Source organism: Phyllobates terribilis, unplaced genomic scaffold (genome assembly GCF_046119375.1).
Source record: "Phyllobates terribilis strain yellow unplaced genomic scaffold, ASM4611937v1 Scaffold_1__5_contigs__length_1240528914, whole genome shotgun sequence".
Classification (NCBI taxonomy): Eukaryota; Metazoa; Chordata; class Amphibia; order Anura; family Dendrobatidae; genus Phyllobates; species Phyllobates terribilis.
Window position 1 is genome coordinate 603,795,139 of NW_027362761.1, and position 22,443 is coordinate 603,817,581.

Sequence of the window (22,443 nt, forward strand, 5' to 3'; positions counted from 1 at the left end):
TATGGCTCTTAAGCTCCTTGCGTTGGTCTAGGGTTCGGCCACCGCCAGTCACTATGAAGTCCAGTTCAGAACCCTGGCGGCTGAACTGGATTGGTCTGAGCGGTCACTTATCCCGGTGTTCTGGAAGGGTCTGGCTGGGCATATTAAAGATGCTTTATCTACCAGAGAGATTCCAACCTCCCTGGAGGAGTTAATATCTCTCGCTGACCGTATAGACTTACATCATGCAGAACACAGGTTAGAACTAGAGGTTGGCAGTACCCAGTACCTGTTGGCACCAGGCGTCTTTAGACCCAAATCCAAGACCTCCGACCCGGAGCCTGAGGCTATGGATGTATCACGGACTGAGTCTAGTCCCTCTCGTTCCCGTCCTGCACATCCCTTGGAGCACCCCGTAAATAAGGGTTCCAAGCAGCCGGTAAAACGAGTAGGTCTTACCACAGTAGGTGGAGGTACATTAAATTCTGGGTCCTCTTCCTCCAAGCTGTTATATAAGGTGATCTTGTCCTTCGGTGAATCTGCAGTTACTGCCAGACGTGGGTGGACTCTGGTGCTGAGGGCAATTTTTTATCATCTACATTTGCCCAGAGATATGCCATCTCTACGGAGTCACTCTCTAGTCCAATAAACATTAGTGTTGCCAATGGTTCACTCCTGGATGTGCAAATCACCCACCGGTCGATCCCTCTCACCATATCATTTCCTCAGGGCCACCGGGAGGTTCTCTCTTTTCTTATTATTCCCGGTGGGTTAGACGAGGTGTTGTTGGGTCTCTCCTGGTTACGTTGTCATTCTCCACACATTGACAGGAGGTCGGGGAGAATTTCTTCCTGGAGTGGGAATTGTGCATCTCATTGTTTGGGCAAAGTCACCCGGAGGGTAGTCTCTGATCCTTCTATCATTGCGACATCCGGTACAGATTCCTTGTCTGTTTCCAGGACCCGGTCCTTGTCTGATTATGTCGCAAAGAATTCTCAGAAAGGGAAGATGGCTGCAGTGTCCTCCAACCCGGTTCCGTCGGGGAGGACATTTGTTTCCCCTAATCTACGGAGTATGGTGCTCTCCTGGGCTCATGCCCCTAAGACCTGAGCTCACCTGGGGGTCAAACGTACCACTAAGTCCCTCCTACGGTCCTATTCGTGGCCCCGGTGGCGCCAGGACATCAAGGACATTGTTCTCGCGTGTCCCGTCTGTGCGAGAGATAAATCTTTTTCGCCAGAGACCGGCGGGTCCTTCCTCCCTGTCAACCGTGAAGGATTCTACGCATAGAGAACCAGTTGTCACTGCTTCCCGTCCTAAAAGAGGGCACCCTGTACACCAGAGGGGTCACTGTATCGTGGGTCCTCTCTGTGACCTGTTGGACCACATCCTTGCCCCCCGGCTCATGGAGGAAAATGAGCGTCAAGTGGAGGGGGATGTTAAAGGAAGGGGTCTGGTGCTGGATTCAAAATGGGTCCAGGACCTTCTCTGGTCTCCCATTTCAGTCCAGCCAGGGCTGATGCTGCTCAGCATCACCATCAGCCCCAACGCCTAGCTGGTCCGCGAGCACTGTTTGTCTCCCAGGTAGTTGTGCCTAGCAATGTTAAGCCTGGGCTGCAGAGGGAGACAGGGCTTGCGGAATCTAAGTCCTGGATTTGCCGCACTGAGCATGTCCGTGACCTGGCGGATCATGATTGGTGGGTTGGCACCCACCTGACCCGGTGACCTGGCACCGCCTGATTGGTCACGGGTGTCGTCACCAATGGTGCGACAGTGGGGCAGGGCTTAATCTTTAAAAGGACCGCCCCCAAACATGGCGGCGCGCTCAGATCATTTGAGCTGTTTGTGGTGTGCACGCTTACTCTGGGCTCCTTGAAGAGCCATAGCTTTAGCTAGGCAGGTAGCTTCGCCTCGCTGACTGGCTCTAACTAGGGGGTTCGCCTTACACCCCGAGCCGCCTGTGAGCTAATTAGAGCGGGTTTGCTCAGTCCGGTAGCACGCCGGCTGAGTGCTCGAATACCCGGCGGGAATCACACCCGCACGCTAGCGCCGTCTCCTATAGCGTAGCGCCTGTACCGTAGACAGGGCTACTGCTCATAGTCCGGTCACACGTCTCCCTGCGGTTCTTGGAGATTGTGTGAACCGCTTTAGCGCCAATCCCCATAGCGTAGCGCCTGTATCAAAGACAGGGCTACTGCTGTTCCCACGGTCGCACGTCTCCCTGCGGTTCTTGGAGATTGTGCGAACCGTCTTACCCTTCCGTGTGCGTTAACACGAAGGGCTAAGATAATTGTTAGGTGCGTCGCCGGTCGCTCTCTCCTCCGTGCTGTAAACGGAGATAGAGCGTACCGCTATACCCTGTCCGCTGTGAAGTTAAACCCTTCCATGTTATCATTTAGTTGTCGTTTGCCTTTCCACCCGGAAAATGTTCGGCAGCAGTCCTCTAGGCTGCATCGCGGATCCCAGGGTCGGTTGCGTTCCATTAAAGTTGTCTGCAACCGCTCCCCTTAACACTATCCTGTAATCATCTTCCACCACCAAACTTATACCTACAATTTTGTGCAATCAATTCTGTTCACATCTACATCTCTGCTGCAGTAAGGTACCCAATAACAAATTCATGTCTGCTATTTTGGTACCACCATGGCTACAACTCTGCTTCATCAAGTTCCTAATTACCAACTCATCTCAGCTATCCTGGTGCTACCATATCTACTATTAAGCTGCTCCAGAGCAGTCCGTACATTTGGCTGTGCTTCCTGCTTCGCATATCCAGCTGTACTGGTCCTTGCTGTATCGTGCACTGCTCCATGTGCTATCCAGCAAGTCTGATTCCACTTTATGACCATCTCCAGTCTATGCTGCTCACACTGACCTACAGCTTAGAGAACCTTCCTTGCAGGATGAGCCCTAAAATATTCATGCCATATATTCCAAAGATGCAGAATTAACCCAGTTGCCGCTGGACAAGGAGGAATTATCTGGACTGGTTACGCAACTTCCTATGAGCCAACAGGAGGTTGTCCGGGCTGTGCGTGACCTCTAAACCCGAATATACACACTGCCTCAAACATCTACGGTTTCATTTCTGCCATGTCAACATCTACCACAACCTCCCGCTCATCTAGGACATTCTTCTTGGGGATCATCTCCACATCCGTCTATTCGCTTTGAGATCCTAAGTTTTGCCAAGGCTTTGTGTACGTTGTATTTATCTATTTTCTGACTGGTCCAAAGTGGCTAATAGTGTTTCTTTGCTGTTTGGAGATGCTATCGTAAGCCCTGCATCTTTATGGGAAACAGACAATCGTAAGGTACCTCTAGAATCGCATGTAGACTACAACTTAAGCCCCGTTAAAGATCTCATTTGTACAATACGGTTGATGGCCAATGAGAATTTTTTTGCCATGCCTTTCAAATACTTTTATGCATTTATGTTTTGTACTCATACTTATTTTACTCAGATGTATAGCGCCATTAATTTCCAAAGTGCTGTACAGTCATTATCTTCACTGTCTACATTGGGGAGCACAATCAACATTTCCTATCAGTAGGTCTTTGGAGTGTGGGAGGAAACTGGGGTGCTCTGAAAAAACCCACGCAAGCATGGGGAGAAAAAATACAAACTCCTTCCAGATGTTGTCCTTTGTAGGCTTTAGTCTTCCGGGATGACATCCAAATCTTCTCCAAAGACCTGGATTTACACAATCTTCTTTTCCACTCTGTTTTGAAGAGCCTGTGACAAAATCTCATATGCCAAGCTAGAATGCCTTTTTAAGTATTAAGACTTTACATTTCTTAGATACATAATCTCTTCTGGAGATCTTTTCATGGAACGAGAAAAAGTTTATGCTATTCTGGATAGGCAATACAATGGTTCCTTGGTTTTGTGAACTATTACCGGCAGTTCATTAAAAGCTATTTTCAAGTGGTAGCTCCTCTTATGTCTCTCATTTCAAAGAAAATGGAAATGGATTCTGCAGTTCAAGCAACTTAAATTCTGCTTCTCCACTGCTCCAGTTCTACACCATCTAAAATTTGATAGGTCATTCTTCCTTGAATTGGATGCCTCTGCTATAGATGTAGTAGCGGGTCAATCACAAAATTCCTAAAACTCTAAAAATTATTTATTTCTGAAGTTTCTTCTCCAGGAGAAAAAAAAATTCTCCAGCAGAAAGGAATTACTTTATTGGTGAGAACATTTAGTCATAAAGTTGGCTATAGAGAAATCGTGACATCTATTTGAAAGAGCCAAGTTTCCAGTGACCTATCTATAAAGACCATAAAAACATATCTTCAGCCAAATAAGGTTGAAATCTCATCAAGCTCAATGGTCACTCTTTTTCTCGAGGTATTTCTTAATCTACACCTACCATCCAGCTGGGAAAAAAAATCACAAGCTTGATGCCCTTTCAGGGCCTCAGTAAATGTCCCCCTCACATGTAATGGAACTTGAACTTATTTTTGTTTATTTTTCCTTCTACAAACTCTCCACCTAAAAGATAGTCTCTTATCTCTAAACCACTTCACCAGAAAGTCTTAACTTGGGCCCGTTATTCTCTCCGGTCACCCAGGTGTAAGATGAAAATCAGGACTCCTTTTTAGTTTCTGCTGGTAGCCTAAATAAAAATAAGACACCAAAGAGTTTGTGGCACCCTGTCCTCCATCTGCAGTTTAAATCTCTTCACCGGGTACCTCTTGGTCCTTAGCATCCTCTACCTATCGTGCAAGAATCTTGGGCTGAAATTTCCATCAACTTTGTTACAGATCTTCCACAGGCATAAAAGTATACATCCGTCTGGACTGTGGTGCACAGTTTTTTCTTTAAATGTTTTATTTTGCTTCATCACAGACTTCCATCTGCTCCACAGCTGGCCTACAAGTTGGTAGAAATTTTCCAGTTCCACAATCTTCCAACTTGAATAATCTCTGACCTTGGTACACAATCTGTTTCAAGGTTTTGGAGGGCGCACTGTAAGAATCCAGGGCTGTGGCGTCGGAGTCCATTTTGGTGGAGTTGGTATAAAATGGATCGACTCAGACTCCTAAAATATATAATAAATTGGGTACAGTAGGTCAATGCAGTTAGTGGGGAATATTTTTTCAGAAGAATTTGGGAAAGTTATGAAATGTCCTATAAATGTCTATCCTGTTCCTGATCTAAGGGTCTAGACTTTTAGCTGAGATTAATCTGTACTACAGTAAATTTATCACTTACACATGAGCGTGTATGAGGGAGTCGGAGTCGGTGTCATGGAAATTGAGGAGTCGGAGGTTTGGCTTACCGACTCCACAGCCCTGTATCCCAATATTATAAAATGTTCTTGTCAGAATTAAACTACAACATGACCACTGGTATAGACGACACACCGTCTTCAGACATACACACTATATTGCCCTGTTTAGAGTATGCTTATAAAATTCTCCCCTCTGCACACTATACAGAGATGACCCTCCAGATTCTGCATAGGGCATATACAGTGCTCAGCATAAATGAGTACATCCCAACACATTTGTCAGAAAACCTTTAGTTTCTTTTCAGAGTCACCATTTTCTATGGGATACCATACTACGAAATACTCCCACGAATGTGGGTCATTGATTGCAAACAAGATTTGTTATTTTGCACACCCAAAAAGTAAAACTTATTCAAGACCATATGGCAAAAATGAGTACACCCCAACGAAAGTCTTAGGAGCAAAGTTAAAGTTTAGACTAGAAAATTCTAATTAACAAGTATTCAACCACAGGTAAGTCTAATTATTTATTACACCGGTATCCAGCAGACAGGTGACTATAAAAGGGCGGTACCTAAAAAAACACCGGCCATTTCATTCCGTCAGTAATGGCACCACATGGAAGAGAAACGTCACAAGACTTGCGAAAGAAAATAACTTATTTACACAAGAAGTGTAAAGGCTACAAGAAGATCAGCAAAGCTTTACTTATCAGTCAGATACTGGATACAAAAATGTAACTGCAGCATCTCACAGAGACATCTAGGTAGACAGTGGACATTACCACCTAAACAAGAGCGACTTCTGATGAGAAGGGATGAAGAAAATCAACATGTAAGTTACCTGCAGTTATCTAAAGAAGTAGAAAGCTGAACCGTGCTGAATGTTTCCCGCGACATAATACAGCGCACACTGTAGAGGAACGGCATGCATGGATGTCAGCCGCGAAGGAAGCCTGTGCTAAAGTCCAGGCACAAAAAAAGCCGCCAAGGCATATGCTGAAAAATATGAAGAATACTGGGACTCTATATAGAGTGAAGAGACCAAAAGAAATGTCTTTGAAACTGTTGGCGTCAAAACTGTATGTATGGCGTTGCAAAGGTGAGGAGTACGAAGAATGCATAGTGCCTACAATGATACATGGTGGTGGCAGTGTCCTTACGTGGGGCTGCATGAGCGCTGCTACTGTCGGGGAGCTACATGTTATTGATGGGATCATGAATTCACAGATGTTCTGCTCTATAGTGACAGAGAAGATATCGCCTTTGGTAGATGAGCACTTTTCCAACGTGACAATCATTTAAAACATGCACCTGCAGCATTACTGAAGAAAAACAGGGTGAAAATGATTCTGTGGCCAAGTGTCTCCTGATCTGAACCCAACCAAACACCTATGGGGAATTCTGAAGAGACAAGTTGTTATCATTCTCCATAAAGCATCCAGGCTCTAAAAGATATGTTGGGTGTATTTATCTTTGCACCAATTAATTTGCGGAAAGCTGAAGATTTTGTAATCAAAGTTATATTATTAACTGTACTATCAAGCTATGGGTTAAAAAAATGTTCTATGAAACTCCGTGTTGTAAACATTTTGGAAATTGTGTTCAGTGGGCTATTGATTGAAATCTTACTGTTCAAAGGGGGTGCTCAAAAAAATAAAGGGAACACTGAAATAACACATCCTAGATCTGAATGAATGAAATATTCTCATTGAATACTTTGTTCTGTACAAAGTTGAATGTGCCGACAACAAAATCACACAAAAATCATCAATGGAAATTAAATTTATTAACCAATGGAGGCCTGGATTTGGAGTCACCCCCAAAATTAAAGTGGAAAAACAAACTACAGGCTGATCCAACTTTGATGTAATGTCCTTAAAACAAGTCAAAATGAGTATTGTGTGTGGCCTCCACGTGCCTGTATGACCTCCCTACAACGCCTGGGCATGCTCCTGATGAGGCTGCGTATTGTGTGTGGCCTCCACGTGCCTGTATGACCTCCCTACAACGCCTGGGCATGCTCCTGATGAGGCTGAGTATTGTGTGTGGCCTCCACGTGCCTGTATGACCTCCCTACAACGCCTGGGCATGCTCCTGATGAGGCTGAGTATTGTGTGTAGTCTCCACGTGCCTGTATGACCTCCCTACAACGCCTGGGCATGCTCCTGATGAGGGTGTGGATGGTCTCCTATGGGATCTCCTCCCAGACCTGGACTAAAGCATCCGCCAACTCCTGGTGAGTCTGTGGTGCAACGTGACGTTGGTGTATGGAGCGAGACATGATGTCCCAGATGTGCTCAATCGGATTCAGGTCTGGGGAACGGGCGGCCAATCCATAGCTTCAATGCCTTCATCTTGCAGGAACTGCTGACACACTCCAGCCACATGAGGTCAAGCATTGTCCTGCATTAGGAGGAATGCAGGGTCAACCGCACCAGCATATGGTCTCACAAGGGGTCTGGGGATCTCATCTCGGTACTTAATGGCAGTCAGGCTACCTCTGGCGAGCACATGGAGGGCTGTGCGTCCCTCCAAAGAAAGGCCACCCCACACCATTACTGACACACTGCCAAACCGGTCATGCTGAAGGATGTTGCAGGCAGCAGATCGCTCTCCACGTCGTCTCCAGACTGTCACATCTGTCACATGTGCTCAGTGTGAACCTGCTTTCATCTGTGTAGAGTACAGGGCGCCAGTGGCGACTTTGCCAGTCCTGGTGTTCTGTGGCAAATGCCAAGCGTCCTGCACGGTGTGGGGCTGTGAGCACAACCCCTATCTGTGGACGTCGGGCGCTCATACCACCCTCATGAAGTCGGCTTCTAACCGTTTGTGCAGACACATGCACATTTGTGGCCAGCTGGAGGTCATTTTGCAGGGCTCTGGCAGTGCTCCTCCTGTTCCTCCTTGCACAAAGGCGGAGGTAGCGGTCCTGCTGCTGGGTTGTTGCCCTCCTATGGCCCCCTCCACGTCTCCTGGTGTACTGGCCTGTCTCCTGGTAGCGCCTCCAGCCTCTGGACACTACGCTGACAGACACAGCAAACCTTCTTGCCACAGCTCGCATTGATGTGCCATCCTGGATGAGCTGCACTACCTGAGCAACTTCTGTGGGTTGTTGAGTCCATCTCATGCTACCACGAGTGAGAAAGCACAACCAATATTCAAAAGTGACCAAAACATCAGCCAGAAAGCATTGGTACTGAGATGTGGTCTGTGGTCCCCACCTGCAGAACCACTCCTTTATTGAGGGTGTCTTGATAATTGCCAATAATTTCCATCTATTGTCTGTTCCATTTGCACAGCAGCATGTGAAATTGATTGTCAATCAGTGTTGCTTCCTAAGTGGACAGTTTGATTTCACAGCAGTTTGATTCACTTGGAGTTATATTCTGTTGTTTAAGTATTCCCTTTATTTTTTGGAGCAGTGTATATATTATATATATTGTGTAATATTATATATCCTTATCGGGATAAATAAGTGTATTAGTAATTAGCTATGTCACCTATGGTCATTAATTCTGTTGTCTCTTGGGGATCCTTTTCCAGCTTATATCGCTACAGATCCATTATAGTGCTTTTCTTTGCATCATCAGCGCAGCCGCCGCCTGGAGTCTCCCCGACAGTAATAAACCCATTAGGAGTCCTTCTCTTTATAACACATTGATGAAAAAATATATTTTTTATTTATCTGCATAAACATTTCATGTTAAACACTTTCCATGTTTCATACCATGTATTCAATTTTATATACAATTTTTAATACTTTTGGTGATAATATTTTTAGAGATACGGTCAGAGGGAGATGTTACATCATTTTTGTTGCACCAGTCCCAGGTATGCTGGTCTCCGCTTCCTTCCCATGGGTCTGCTGCCCTCTGTTGTGCTCCATGTCGGGTTTTGCAAGTTGCCCGGCTTGGATCAATGACATCTGCCTGGACCTACTTAAGACCCATTAAGACACACACCTGTGTGTTGGGATTGAGGCTCTAGACCTGTTCGTTTTGTGCTCCACCTTCTGTGCATTACTTTCTTCTATCCTTGCTGGGTTCCATTTCATCCGTCCTGCTGCTCCTGAGATTCCTGAAAGAGACAAGTTCTCGCTGCCCACATGCCTTCCTGTATAAATGCCTGGGGTCCTTGTACGCATCCAGAGCTGAGGCTTAAAGGATTGGCATCACCTAGTTAGCCTCACAATTTTACCCATCAAATATGTATTTGTTTGCATGGTTTTCCATATACCAGAGTGATGAGAGGACGATTCCAGATGTTTCAATGCAAACAAGAGCTCACAATGTTCTATGTTTCATATACAGGAACGCGGTCTCCTCACTTCCCTCCTGTATCCAGTTACAATATAACTATTGGTTAATTTTGTGCACTCTGTTGGTTTAAAAGAGACTCACAGTCAGAACAGAATGACTGTTCAAACCAAGCACATGCTCGGTGCACCCTTGGAATAGCCAACAGTTCACCGACGGGTGCACTTTGAAACGCGTCATTGATTGTACATGTTCAATAAAGAAATGGTTTCCTTAACACCTTCTGGATCTGGTCAATCAAGCTGCAATGCCGACACCACGGGGCTTTTTCTACATTCGCTTTCCTTGGATCACGACTTGTACCCAACGGCTACGATCTTCTCTGCTAACTCAATTGTTGTGCTCTCAGCACAAGACAAGGCTAGTAGGCTAATCACCTGTCTCTCGCTTTCTGTCCTCGGGTGATGAGCGATGTCTGCTGGTGTTCATTTATCTTAGACAGAAATTTTGGCCATGTAAGTGACCTGCAAGTGTGGAGCTTCCAGATAACCACCTTATGCCAATATATATTCTATACATGTAAATAAGTCTCCTCTCACCTGGTGATGTCAGAGGCCGGAGCTCCTCCATCATCACCTCCTGGTACCGATCCTGGTGTCCTTCTAGATACTCCCACTCCTCCATGGAGAGATAGACAGCGACGTCCTGACACCTTATAGGAACCTGACAACAACGACACCGTCATCACCCAGAATCCTCCAGTGCTGTCCTGTATAATGTCCCAGCAGTCACCTCTCCGGTCATCACCCAGAATCCTCTAGTGCTGTCCTGTATAATGTCCCAGCAGTCACCTCTCCGGTCATCACCCAGAATCCTCCAGTGCTGTCCTGTATAATGTCCCAGCAGTCACCTCTCCGGTCATCACCCAGAATCCTCCAGTGCTGTCCTGTATAATGTCCCAGCAGTCACCTCCACCGTCATCACCCAGAATCCTCCAGTGCTGTCCTGTATAATGTCCCAACAGTCACCTCTCCGCTCATCACCCGGAATCCTCCAGTGCTGTCCTGTATAATGTCCCAGCAGTCACCTCCACCGTCATCACCCAGAATCCTCCAGTGCTGTCCTGTATAATGTCCCAGCAGTCACCTCCACCGTCATCACCCAGAATCCTCCAGTGCTGTCCTCTATAATGTCCCAGCAGTCACCTCTCCGGTCATCACCCAGAATCCCCCAGTGCTGTCCTGTATAATGTCCCAGCAGTCACCTCTCCGGTCATCACCCAGAATCCCCCAGTGCTGTCCTGTATAATGTCCCAGCAGTCACCTCTCTGCTCATCACCCAGAATCCTCCAGTGCTGTCCTGTATAATGTCCCAGCAGTCACCTCTCCGCTCATCACCCAGAATCCTCCAGTGCCGTCCTGTATAATGTCCCAGCAGTCACCTCTCCGGTCATCACCCAGAATCCCCCAGTGCTGTCCTGTATAATGTCCCAGCAGTCACCTCTCCGGTCATCACCCAGAATCCCCCAGTGCTGTCCTGTATAATGTCCCAGCAGTCACCTCTCCGGTCATCACCCAGAATCCTCCAGTGCTGTCCTGTATAATGTCCCTGCAGTCACCTCTCCGGTCATCACCCAGAATCCTCCAGTGCTGTCCTGTATAATGTCCCAGCAGTTACCTCTCCGGTCATCACCCAGAATCCTCCAGTGCTGTCCTGTATAATGTCCCAGCAGTCAACTCTCCAGTCATCACCCAGAATCCTCCAGTGCTGTCCTGTATAATGTCCCAGCCGTCACCTCTCTGCTCATCACCCAGAATCCTCCAGTGCTGTCCTGTATAATGTCCCAGCAGTCACCTCTCCGCTCAACTCGCAGAATCCTCCAGTGCCGTCCTGTATAATGTCCCAGCAGTCACCTCTCCGGTCATCACCCAGAATCCCCCAGTGCTGTCCTGTATAATGTCCCTGCAGTCACCTCTCCGGTCATCACCCAGAATCCTCCAGTGCTGTCCTGTATAATGTCCCTGCAGTCACCTCTCCGGTCATCACCCAGAATCCTCCAGTGCTGTCCTGTATAATGTCCCTGCAGTCACCTCTCCGGTCATCACCCAGAATCCTCCAGTGCTGTCCTGTATAATGTCCCAGCAGTTACCTCTCCGGTCATCACCCAGAATCCTCCAGTGCTGTCCTGTATAATGTCCCAGCAGTCACCTCTCCAGCCATCACCCAGAATCCTCCAGTGCTGTCCTGTATAATGTCCCAGCCGTCACCTCTCTGCTCATCACCCAGAATCCTCCAGTGCTGTCCTGTATAATGTCCCAGCAGTCACCTCTCCGGTCACCACCCAGAATCCCCCAGTGCTGTCCTGTATAATGTCCCAGCAGTCAACTCTCCGGTCATCATCCAGAATCCTCCAGTGCTGTCCTGTATAATGTCCCAGCAGTCACCTCTCCGGTCTATCACCAAGACCAAAGAGATCACATATGGATTTTGTACATTCAATATCCCCGATACAGCGGTCTCCTGTGTCCTCCATGTCTGATATCCCCGGTGACCCCCGGTACAGCAGTCTCCTGTGTCCTCCATGTCTTATATCCCTGGTGACCCCCGATACAGCCGTCTCCTGTGTCCTCCATGTCCGATATCCCCGGTGACCCCCGCTACAGCCGTCTCCTGTGTCCTCCATGTCTTATATCCCCGGTGACCCCCTGTACAGCCGTCTCCTGTGTCCTCCATGTCTTATATCCCTGGTGACCCCCGGTACAGCCGTCTCCTGTGTCCTCCATGTCTTATATCCCTGGTGACCCCCGGTACAGCCGTCTCCTGTGTCCTCCATGTCTTATATCCCTGGTGACCCCCGGTACAGCCGTCTTCTGTGTCCTCCATGTCTTATAACCTTGGTGACCCCCAGGACAGCCGTCTCCTGCGTCCTTTAGCCTTCACCCTCATTATGACCACTCATTAGCATCGTCGCTGGAGGAGACTGTTCATTGTGGTACCTACACCAGCAGCAGGGGATGTCAGATCAGGAGGAGATGCTGCAAATTCCCCAATACTGAGGAGCTCTCGGACAGAAGTATGAGAGTTGCAGACACGGAGCAGATTTCCTTCTGACCAGGAACATCCACAGGAATGATGCTGAAGTTGGTTTCTTATTCATAATTTATTTTTTAATAAGTTTAACAATCAAAAATGATCACAATAATAAAATACATTGCGCTGCGGGCCCGTGAGGTGAATGCACCAAAAAGCAGCTACAAAAAATAAAAAAAAGTGGCACAAAAATAGGCATCAAAGGGAGTTATCGAAAGGGTTAAATGACTGTGGGCCACTGAGCTAGTAGCACCATCACGCAGATAGTGATGCCCCACATGGAACTCTACAGCCTGGCCCAAATGTTTTCTGAGCATCAGAGCTGGCATCGAAGGGCATACAGCTCATTTTTACAGATTTAAATACCGTAACTAAATGCTGTTATTAAAGGGTTGACTTAATGACTTTGCCTAGAGACAGCCATTCCCTATATCAAAATCAGTTCCTGCCATTAACCCGGCATCACAGCGGCAGTGACCATTTATTATTGATTTGACAATCTTAGCCCTGAATCATCAAAGTGTTTTCGTCAGAATTCTGGAGAAAAACACTTTGATAAGTCGTAAAAAGTTTGCTCTATTACAGGTTGCACGAAAAAAATTTCCGGCTTTTACCATTTTCACGCCTGTTTTGTACAGCTCCATGAACAAGGGCAGAGCTGGGGCGGAGGGGACGGTAACAGGAGCCACAGCTCATCTATTTCATGATGAGCTGAAGAATTCCTTAAGCCATAAATCTTACTTCAAGGACTGAAGTAAGATTTGTGGTGAGGTGCACAGAGACACAGGTCACTTTTCAAACACACCAGACTCATTAAGAGGCGTACCACCCTCAATGAATCTGGAGCCTCAGACTCCATTATGCCCCCTCATCAAGAACAATATGGAGTTGGGCCAAAAAATGGCAGATGGGGTTCAATGCCGATAAATGTAAGGTCATGCACATGGGAAAGAAAAACAGCAGTCACCCATACATACTAAATGGGAAACCGTTGGGGAAATCCGACATGGAGAAGGACCTGGGCGTCTTGGTTAACAGCAAATTAAATTGGAGTGCCCAGTGTCAGGCAGCAGCTGCAAAGGCAAATAGAGTCATGGCATGCATCAGAAGAGGAATAGGGGCATATGATGAGAACATTGTTCTTCCTCTGTATAAAGCGCTGGTAAGGCCGCACTTAGAATATTGTGCACAGTTCTGGGCTCCGGTGCTCAGGAAAGACATATTGGAGCTAGAGAGGGTACAAAGGAGGGCGACTAAGGTAATAAAGGGAATGGAGGGACTAGAATACCCAGAGAGGTTGTCAAAATTAGGCCTATTTACGTTGGAAAAGAGAAGGCTTAGGGGAGACCTCATAAACATGTATAAATACATCAGGGGGCAGTACAGAGATCTCTCCCATGACCTGTTTATACCAAGGATGGTGACAAAGACGAGGGGGCACACTATGCGTCTGGAGGAAAGGAGGTTCCTGCACCAGCATAGAAGGGGATTCTTTACGGTCAGAGCCGTGAGACTCTGGAACTCTCTGGGAGAGGAAGTGGTGATGTCCAACTCACTTAAAGAGTTCAAGAGAGGCCTGGACGCCTTTCTTGAGAACAATAAAATTACATCTTATGCTTAGTGATAGTTAATTAATCCAGGGATTTAATCTGACTGCCAGATTGGAGTCAGGAAGTGAATTTTTCCTCAATGATGTAAATTGGCCTATACCGCATGTTTTTTTTTTGCCTTCCCCTGGATCAACGCTGCGGAATAGCTGCAGTGCACAAGAAATAGGCTGAACTGGATGGACGCTTGTCTTTTTTCGGCCTTATAAACTATAAACTAATGTCAACAACGCTGGTCTTGACAAATTGGGTCCCTTGTGTTTTTATGGGATTATATAGTTTTTCCCCCAAAATATTTGTCTATTTTGTACTGAGGCGCAGTCAGAACATTATGCTGTAACTTCGAGTGTCTTTCAAATCGAATCAGGGGCACTCATATTTTTTAGCATCCTTAAAGGGGTTGCCCACTACTTGGACAACACCCTTCTCGATCTGGATGTTTGCTACCCGTGAAAATAAAAACACTTCTACTCACCTCCCGTGCGGGCGCCATTCTAGTGGTGTCAGCACTTCCGGTTCCAGGGCTCATGTGCGGTTATGACACGTGCGCCCTGCTCTCGATCAGCGCTTGCATCACCGCCCCCACCTTCGGACGTATACGTAATCAAGACGAGTCGAGAGCTTCATGTTTGAGATGGAAGAGGCTATTACAATGTAACTCCATGGAGCATCAGAGCGAGGCTCCATAGACTTACATTGTGATAGCAACTTCTGTCTCACGCATGAGCCAGTGAGTCAAAATCTCCATCACGTGACTCTAAAGAGGACCGGAGTGGTGTGAGAAACCGGGATAAGATGGTGATCGGTGAGGACATGAATTCACCTACAATGCACAAAAAACATTGCTGCCCTGATTCTGGGGCAGTTTTTCCTTTCTTCTGAGCCCCTGATAATAAAAGGTGCAAATTTTAACTTCAAGGAGTCCATCACAGATCTTCTCTGTGGGTGCAGCTGTGTTTTGATTACCACTGGCCAGAGGACAAAATGCACAAGCCCATGGAGAAGTCTCCTGGTTCATGACCAGCTGTTTGAGGGACTATCTGCAACATTTTTACCAGAGGAAATACAGTGGGGGAAATAAGTATTTGACCCCTTGCTGTTTTTGTAAGTTTGCCCACTGACAAAGACATGAACAGTCTATAATTTTAAGGGTAGGTTGATTTTAACATTGAGAGATAGAATATCCCCCCAAAAAAATCAAGAAAATCACATTGTATAAATTAGATAATTCTTTTTGCATTTTGCAATGAGAAATAAGTATTTGATCCCTCTGGCAAACAACACTTAATACTTGGGCAAAACCCTTCTTGGCAAGCACAGCAGTCAGAGGTTTTTTGTAGTTGATGATGAGGGTTGTGCACATATCAGGAGTTTTGGTCCACTCCTCTTTGCAGAACTTCTTTAAATAATTCAGATTTTGAGGCTGTCGTTTGGCAACTCGGAGCTTCGCTCCCTCCATAAGTTTTCTATGCGATTAAGGTCTGGAGACTGACTAGGCCACTCCATGTGCTTCTTTTTGAGCCACTCTTTTGTTGCCTTGGCTGCATGTTTTGGGTCATTGTCTTGCTGGAAGACCCAGCCGCGACCCATCTTCAATGCTCTTACTGAGGGAAGGAGCTTGTTGGCCAAAATCTCGCGATACATGACCCCATCCATCTTCCCTTCAGTGCGGTGCAGTCGTCATGTCCCCTTTGCAGAAAAGCACCCCCAAAGTATAATGTTTCCCTCACCATGCTTCACGGTTGGGACAATGTTCTTAGGGTTGTACTCATCCTTCTTCCTTCAAACACGACGAGTTGAGTTAATATCAAAGAGCTCAATTTTTGTCTCATCTGACCACAGCACCTTCTGCCAATAACTCACAGAATCATCCAGGTGTTCATTGGCAAACTTCAGATGGGCCTGCACATGTGCCTTCTTGAGCAGGGAGACCTTGCGGGCACTGCAGGATTTTAAACCTTTAAGGCGTAGTGTGGTACCAATGGTTTTCTTGGTGACTGTGGTCCCAGCTGCATTGAGATCATTAACAAGTTCCCCCCGTGTAGTTTTAGGCTGCTCTCTCACCTTCCTCATGATCAAGGATACCCAACGAGGTGAGATTTTGCATGGTGCCCCAGATCGATGTCGCTTGACAGTCATTTTGTATTTCTTCCATTTTCTTACTATTGCACCAACAGTTGTCTCCTTCTCACTTGTCTTACTTATGGTTTTGTAGCCCAGTCCAGCTTTGTGCAGGTCTATGATTTTGTCCCTGACATCCTTAGAAAACTCTTTGGTCTTGCCCATGTTGTAGAGGTTAGAGTCTGACTGATTAATGGAGTCTGTGGACAGGAGTCTTTTATACAGGTGACTATGTAAGACAGCTGTCTTTAATGCAGGTAACGAGTTGATTAGGAGCGTCTAACTGCTCTGTAGGAGCCAGAACTCATAATGGTTTGTAGGGGATCAGATACTTATTTCTCACTGCAAAATGCAAAAAAAAATAATCTAATTTATATAATGTGATTTTCTTGATTTTTTTCATAGAATCATAGAATGGTAGAGTTGGAAGGGACCTCCTGGGTCATCTGGTCCAACCCCCTGCTCAAAGCAGGATTCACTAAATCATCTCAGACAGATGTCTGTCCAGCCTCTGTTTGAAGACGTCCATTGAAGGGGAACTCACCACTTCTCGTGGCAGCCTGTTCCACTCATTAATCACCCTAACTGTCAAAAAGTTTTTTCTAATATCTAATCTGTGTCTCCTCCCATTTAGTTTCATCCCATTGCTTCTAGTCTTTCCTTGTGCAAATGAGAATAAAGATGATCCTTCTACTATGTGACAGCCCTTGACATATTTGTAGACAGCTATTAAGTCTCCTCTCAGTCTTCTTTTTTGCAAGCTAAACATTCCCAAATCCTGCAACCGTTCCTCATAGGACATGGTTTGCAGACCAGTCACCATTCTGGTCGCTCTTCTCTGAACTTGCTCCAGTTTGTCTATGTCTTTTTTAAAATGTGGTGCCCAAAACTGTACACAGTATTCCAGATGAGGTCTGACCAAAGAGGAGTAAAGACCGATAATGACTTCACGTGATCTAGACTGTATGCTTCTGTTAATACATCCCAGAATTGTATTTGCCTTTTTTGCTGCTGCATCACACTGTTGGCTCATGTTCAGTCTATGATCTATTAGTATACCTAAGTCTTTTTCACATGTACTGTTGCTTAGCTCTATTCCTCCCATTCTGTATATGCTTTTTTCATTTTTATTGCCCAGATGTAGTACTTTGCATTTTTCCCTGTTAAAAACCATTCTGTTGGTTGCTGCCCACTGCTCCAGTTTATTTAGGTCTTTTTGAATCCTCTCTCTCTCTTCTCTAGTATTAGCTATCCCTCCTAGCTTTGTGTCATCAGCAAATTTAATCAGTTTACCCTCAATTCCTTCATCTAAATCATTGATAAAGATGTTGAACAATACAGGTCCCAGGACGGAGCCCTGTGGTACCCCACTTGAGACATTCATCCAGCTGGATGTGAAGCCATTTACAACCACCCTTTGAGTCCGATCACTAAGCCAGTTATGAATCCACCTAACAGTTGCCTGGTCCATTGCATACTTGGTCATTTTTTCAATAAGGATGGTGTGAGATACTTTGTCAAATGCTTTGCTGAAGTCAAGATATACTATATCTACAGCATTTCCCTGATCCACCCAGTCAGTGATTCTGTCATAGAAGGAAATTAAGTTAGTCTGACATGACTTGTTAGTTACAAACCCATGCTGACTCTGGTTAATCACTTCATTCTTATCCATGTACTTACATACATGTTGTTTAATAATTTGTTCAAAGATCTTTCCTGGTATAGAAGTCAGACTCACCGGCCTATAGTTCCCTGGGTCCACCTTCTTCCCCTTTTTGAAGATAGGAACAACATTTGCTCTTCTCCAGTCTTCTGGGACTTCTCCTGTTCTCCAAGAATTTTCAAAGATTATGGAGAGTGGTTCTAAAATTTCTTCTATGATCTCCTTCAGTACTCTGGGGTGTAATTCATCTGGACCTGGAGACTTGAACTCATTTATGTTAGCTAAATATTCCCTCACAATCTTTCTGTTTACAGATAACTTGGATTCCTCTATTCCTTTAAAAGGACAGTGAAGATCAGTTGATGTTACATTTTCTTTCTGAGAGAAAACAGATGCAAAATAGGAATTAAAAAGTTCGGCCTTCTCAACATCCTCTCTTACCATTTCTCCATTTTCATCCTGTAAAAATCCTATAGCATCTTTGACTTTTCTTTTACTTTTGACATACCCCCAAAATCCTTTTTTATTGCTTTTGACATCTCTTGCAAGCCTTAATTCATTGTCAGCTTTAGCTAACCTGATACGTGCCCTACAGGATCTGCAGACTGCATTATAATCTTCTTTAGATATGCCTCCCTCTTTCCATTTAATAAACATTTCTTTCTTTCTTTTTAGCATGTGTTTAAGTTCTGTGTTCATCCATCCTGGTTTCCTTAAATGCTTCCCATTCTTCCTACTTTTCGGGATTGTTAACGATTGTGCTTTGAGAATCTCATTTTTAAAAATTTCCCATCCTTCCTGGACATTTTTGTCCTTAAGGACATCCAGCCATTGGATCCCTCCTATTCTCTTTCTGAGTCTCTTAAAATCTGCCTTTCTAAAATCTAACCTTGAAGTTTGAGTCTTCACATGTCTTCCTCCTCTAGTTATCCAAAATTCTATAATAGCATGATCGCTGCCTCCTAGCGTCCCAGCCACCTTTACCTCCTCAACCATTTCCTCCCTGTTTATAAGGATTAGATCCAAAGTAGCAGATCCCCTTGTTTTCTCCCCTACCTTTTGGAAGATAAAGTTGTCAGAAAGAGAGGATAAGAATTTGCTTGACCTGCTAGTTTTACTTGAGAGAGATTCCCAACAAATGTCTGGATATTCTATCTCTCAATGTTAAAATTAACCGTCCCTTAAAATTATAGACTGTTCATGTCTTTGTCAGTGGGCAAACTTACAAAAACAGCAAGGGATCAAATACTTATTTCCCCCACTGTAACTGGGGGAAAAGAAAAACTGTTCCAAAATCAGTGGAGCAGCAACAATTGGTGAGGGTGCTCAGTTTAAAGGGGTTGTCCGGGACTTTAAAATTAATATTAGATATTAACAGATTATACTATGGATTACTTATTGATATGACAGCTGAAGAAACCGGATATAAGCAGTAAAGCTGAACTGTGGCCTATTCCTGCAGACGCCGCATGTCTGGTGATATAAATAAGCTCCTAACCAAGGCAGCACCGCACGCGTCACATCCTGAGACGTCCCGGTATGTTAGATATTAGCCTGCTGCACGGCGACACTGTGCTGGGACTATAGAGCGATCTGTGCGCCGTCATACGAGGACCCTGAGGGATAACGGCCCCCCGATTTATGGAGACTGACATTCATGGTGTGGAGTGAAGGAGTCAGGAAGATGTGCGCGTCTGGTAATGAATTTGGTGCATCTGGAAAGTGGCGCCCTGTCTCCATGCACCTCGCCGAGGACAGGAGTAAGACTCCTGGAAGAAGGAAGGTGGCGGCTCATAGAGGAGAGGACGAGCTGTGCGGATATGCTCCATGCTGGGGAAAGTGGAGTGAAAACACCAAAAAACCTGGAGCTGCACAAACACCGAGCGCCTCGTCACAGCGACCAACGCCAGAATCCTGGGGAATTGTGGCCAAACTAGTCTCATCAATAATGCGGTAGATTGTCAGCTCTTACCAGCAGGGGGCGTCGTTATTACTGCTTTATTGTCTTATCTTTAGCTGATACTTATGACTGCTGTATATGAACTTCTGAATTGTACAGCGCTGCGGAATATGTTGGCGCCATATCAAGATTATTATTAATGGTCGCTGTGATGGAGCAGATACCGATATGGGCCCCGCTTTCAGAGTGTCATCCTACAAATCACCGGGGACTTATTCCCACCTTCAGGACGCTGGGAGATTACTTCTGATTAATATTAACCCCCAAAAAACTAATGACTAAAAAAACAACTTCAGCCTCATTCCACAGGAACAGCTCTGATCTCACCCCACACTCTCCTCTCACAGATTCACCACAAACCCTCCCTGTAATCTCACCGGAATGGCGGGAAGCGGAAACCTGCTGCTGGCTGATACCAGAGAGCAAGAGCTGCACACAACCAGGACGGAGCTGCTGCACTGAGAGCGGGAGGACCTGTGGTGACGTCACCGCCATGTGATCAGGGGGCGGAGCTTAGGAGAGAAGCGGTAAAGGACCTGTGGTGACGTCACACTTATGTAATCAGGGGGCGGAGCTTAGGAGAGAAGCGGTAAAGGACCTGTGGTGACGTCATCGTCATGTGATCAGCACAGGGGGCGCAGTTCAGCAGTGAATAAGATTACTAATGAAGGACCTGTGATCATGTGACATGGAAGGGCGGAGATAGGCAGTAATAGTGATGGTGCAGGACCTGTGATCATGTGACATGGAGGGGCGGAGCTAGGCAGTAATAGTGATGATGCAGGACCTGTGATCATGTGACAGGGGGCGGAGCTAGGCAGTAACAGTGAGGGTGCAGGACCTGTGATCATGTGATAGGAAGAGGCGGAGCTCCTGCTTAAGCTATATATAGCCTGGCTCTTCCGTCACAGACTAAAGTGCGCGGGAAGGGGCCGTTTGTGTTTTGAGTGTTTATAGAGAAGCCGCAGTCAGAGTCTCCATGATGAAAGAGAATGTCCGATAACGGCCGAGCTTTGCTGCGGCCGCTGCACAGGGGGTTATAGACTGGAGACCGCACAGACCTCACACAGAAGCCGCCATATTGTCACTGTGTGGGCAGAAACGCTGTTGCCTCCATTATGGCCGTATACAAGTGCAATCCGTCCCTGTGCGGGCAGCAGCGTCTCCACAGATCATAGACGGAAAATGGCGCTGATTGTGGAGCCGAGATCTGTTGTGTGACCTCTGCCGAGGCCTGAGCGCTATAGGAGAGGCCTGAGCGCTATAGGAGAGGCCTGAGCGTTATAGGAGAGGCCTGAGCGCTATAGGAGAGGCCTGAGCGTTATAGGAGAGGCCTGAGCGTTATAGGAGAGGCCTGAGCGTTATAGGAGAGGCCTGAGCGTTATAGGAGAGGCCTGAGCGTTATAGGAGAGGCCTGAGCGTTATAGGAGAGGCCTGAGCGTTATAGGAGAGGCCTGAGCGTTATAGGAGAGGCCGGGGCTTTATGCTGACACCACATATAGCAGTGATCGGACGAGCGCGGGGCCACAAGGAGAAAAAGCAATAACAAGATTTTTAGAAAAAAGCAGAAAATAGAGAACAAACCCCAAATAATTTATAATGTGTAAGCAGGCGAGAGGATTGGAATTAAAACGTAATATTTAATATTTAAATAAAAAAAACACCATATAGGACACATGCACCATAGGAGCCTAACCGTCCATCTAGCTGGCCAATAACAGGCTGTACTAGCGCCTGCAGAGAGACGTGTTATGTCAGCATTGTACCAAGTCAAACACTACCGGTAAAGAAGGGAATGTCTGGAACCAGAGCGTTTATTGCATAGAACTATTAGCACCTAAAGACAAATCAGACCGTTATCATAATAAAGTGCTCAGTGCATATAGTCAAGCCAGACAGGCAGGGAGACTCTATATATCATAGTTGATGAGCTTACTTCTGGCTTTAACATAAGTTAAATTGGAACGGGCTCACCCACTCAGTAACGAAGGCCCACATCTGTCCTCCATATAACGTCCCACGGTGCCTACATATACTCCTCTGACGAGGTAGATGAGGGAGCTTCTCCAACCATAATATCGTCTCCTGACCCTTTGCATCCCGTTAGGGAATCATCAGGGGTATGGCAGCCTGGTAAAAGGGCTCCTGCTGTGCCAAAATAATGCACTAGCAGCCTTCTGTCGGTACCGCTGTCTTTCTGCTGTGTCATGGAAGAACACAAACAATGGAACAGAAGAGCAGTAGAGGAGTAGTTAGAGGATTTGGGAATGTTTAGCTTGCAAAAAAGACAGGAGACTTAATAGCTGTCTACAAATATCTCAAGGGCTGTCACATTGTAGAGGGATCATCCTTATTCTCATTTCCACAAAGAAAGACTAGAAACAATGGGATGAAACTGAATGGGAGGAGACACAGATTAGATATTAGAAAAAACTTTTTGACAGTGAAGGTGATCAATGAGTGGAACAGGCTGCCACGAGAGGTGGTGAGTTCTTCAATGGAAGTGTTTTAATAGGGGCTGGACA

The 22,443-nt window shown here is 46.0% G+C and overlaps 1 protein-coding gene across 5 annotated transcripts in view; it reads right to left on the reverse strand.

The window, feature by feature from the left end:
- Window positions 1-20,447, reverse strand: part of LOC141272273 (uncharacterized) — a 59,004-nt gene extending 38,557 nt beyond the window's left edge. The window contains exons 1-2 of one of the 5 annotated variants that reach the window (XM_073682817.1): window positions 20,296-20,425; window positions 10,074-10,197 (exon numbers count right to left, since the gene is read on the reverse strand). In XM_073682817.1, the coding sequence (XP_073538918.1) occupies window positions 10,074-10,158 (85 nt within the window). In that variant the 5' untranslated portion in view covers window positions 10,159-10,197; window positions 20,296-20,425. Of the gene's footprint in view, window positions 1-4,913; window positions 5,025-10,073; window positions 10,198-18,033; window positions 18,337-20,295 lie in introns of those variants that run through there. The other 4 variants (XM_073682846.1, XM_073682827.1, XM_073682836.1 and 1 more) reach the window with 4 other exon arrangements.
- Between the last annotated feature and the right edge of the window lie 1,996 nt (window positions 20,448-22,443).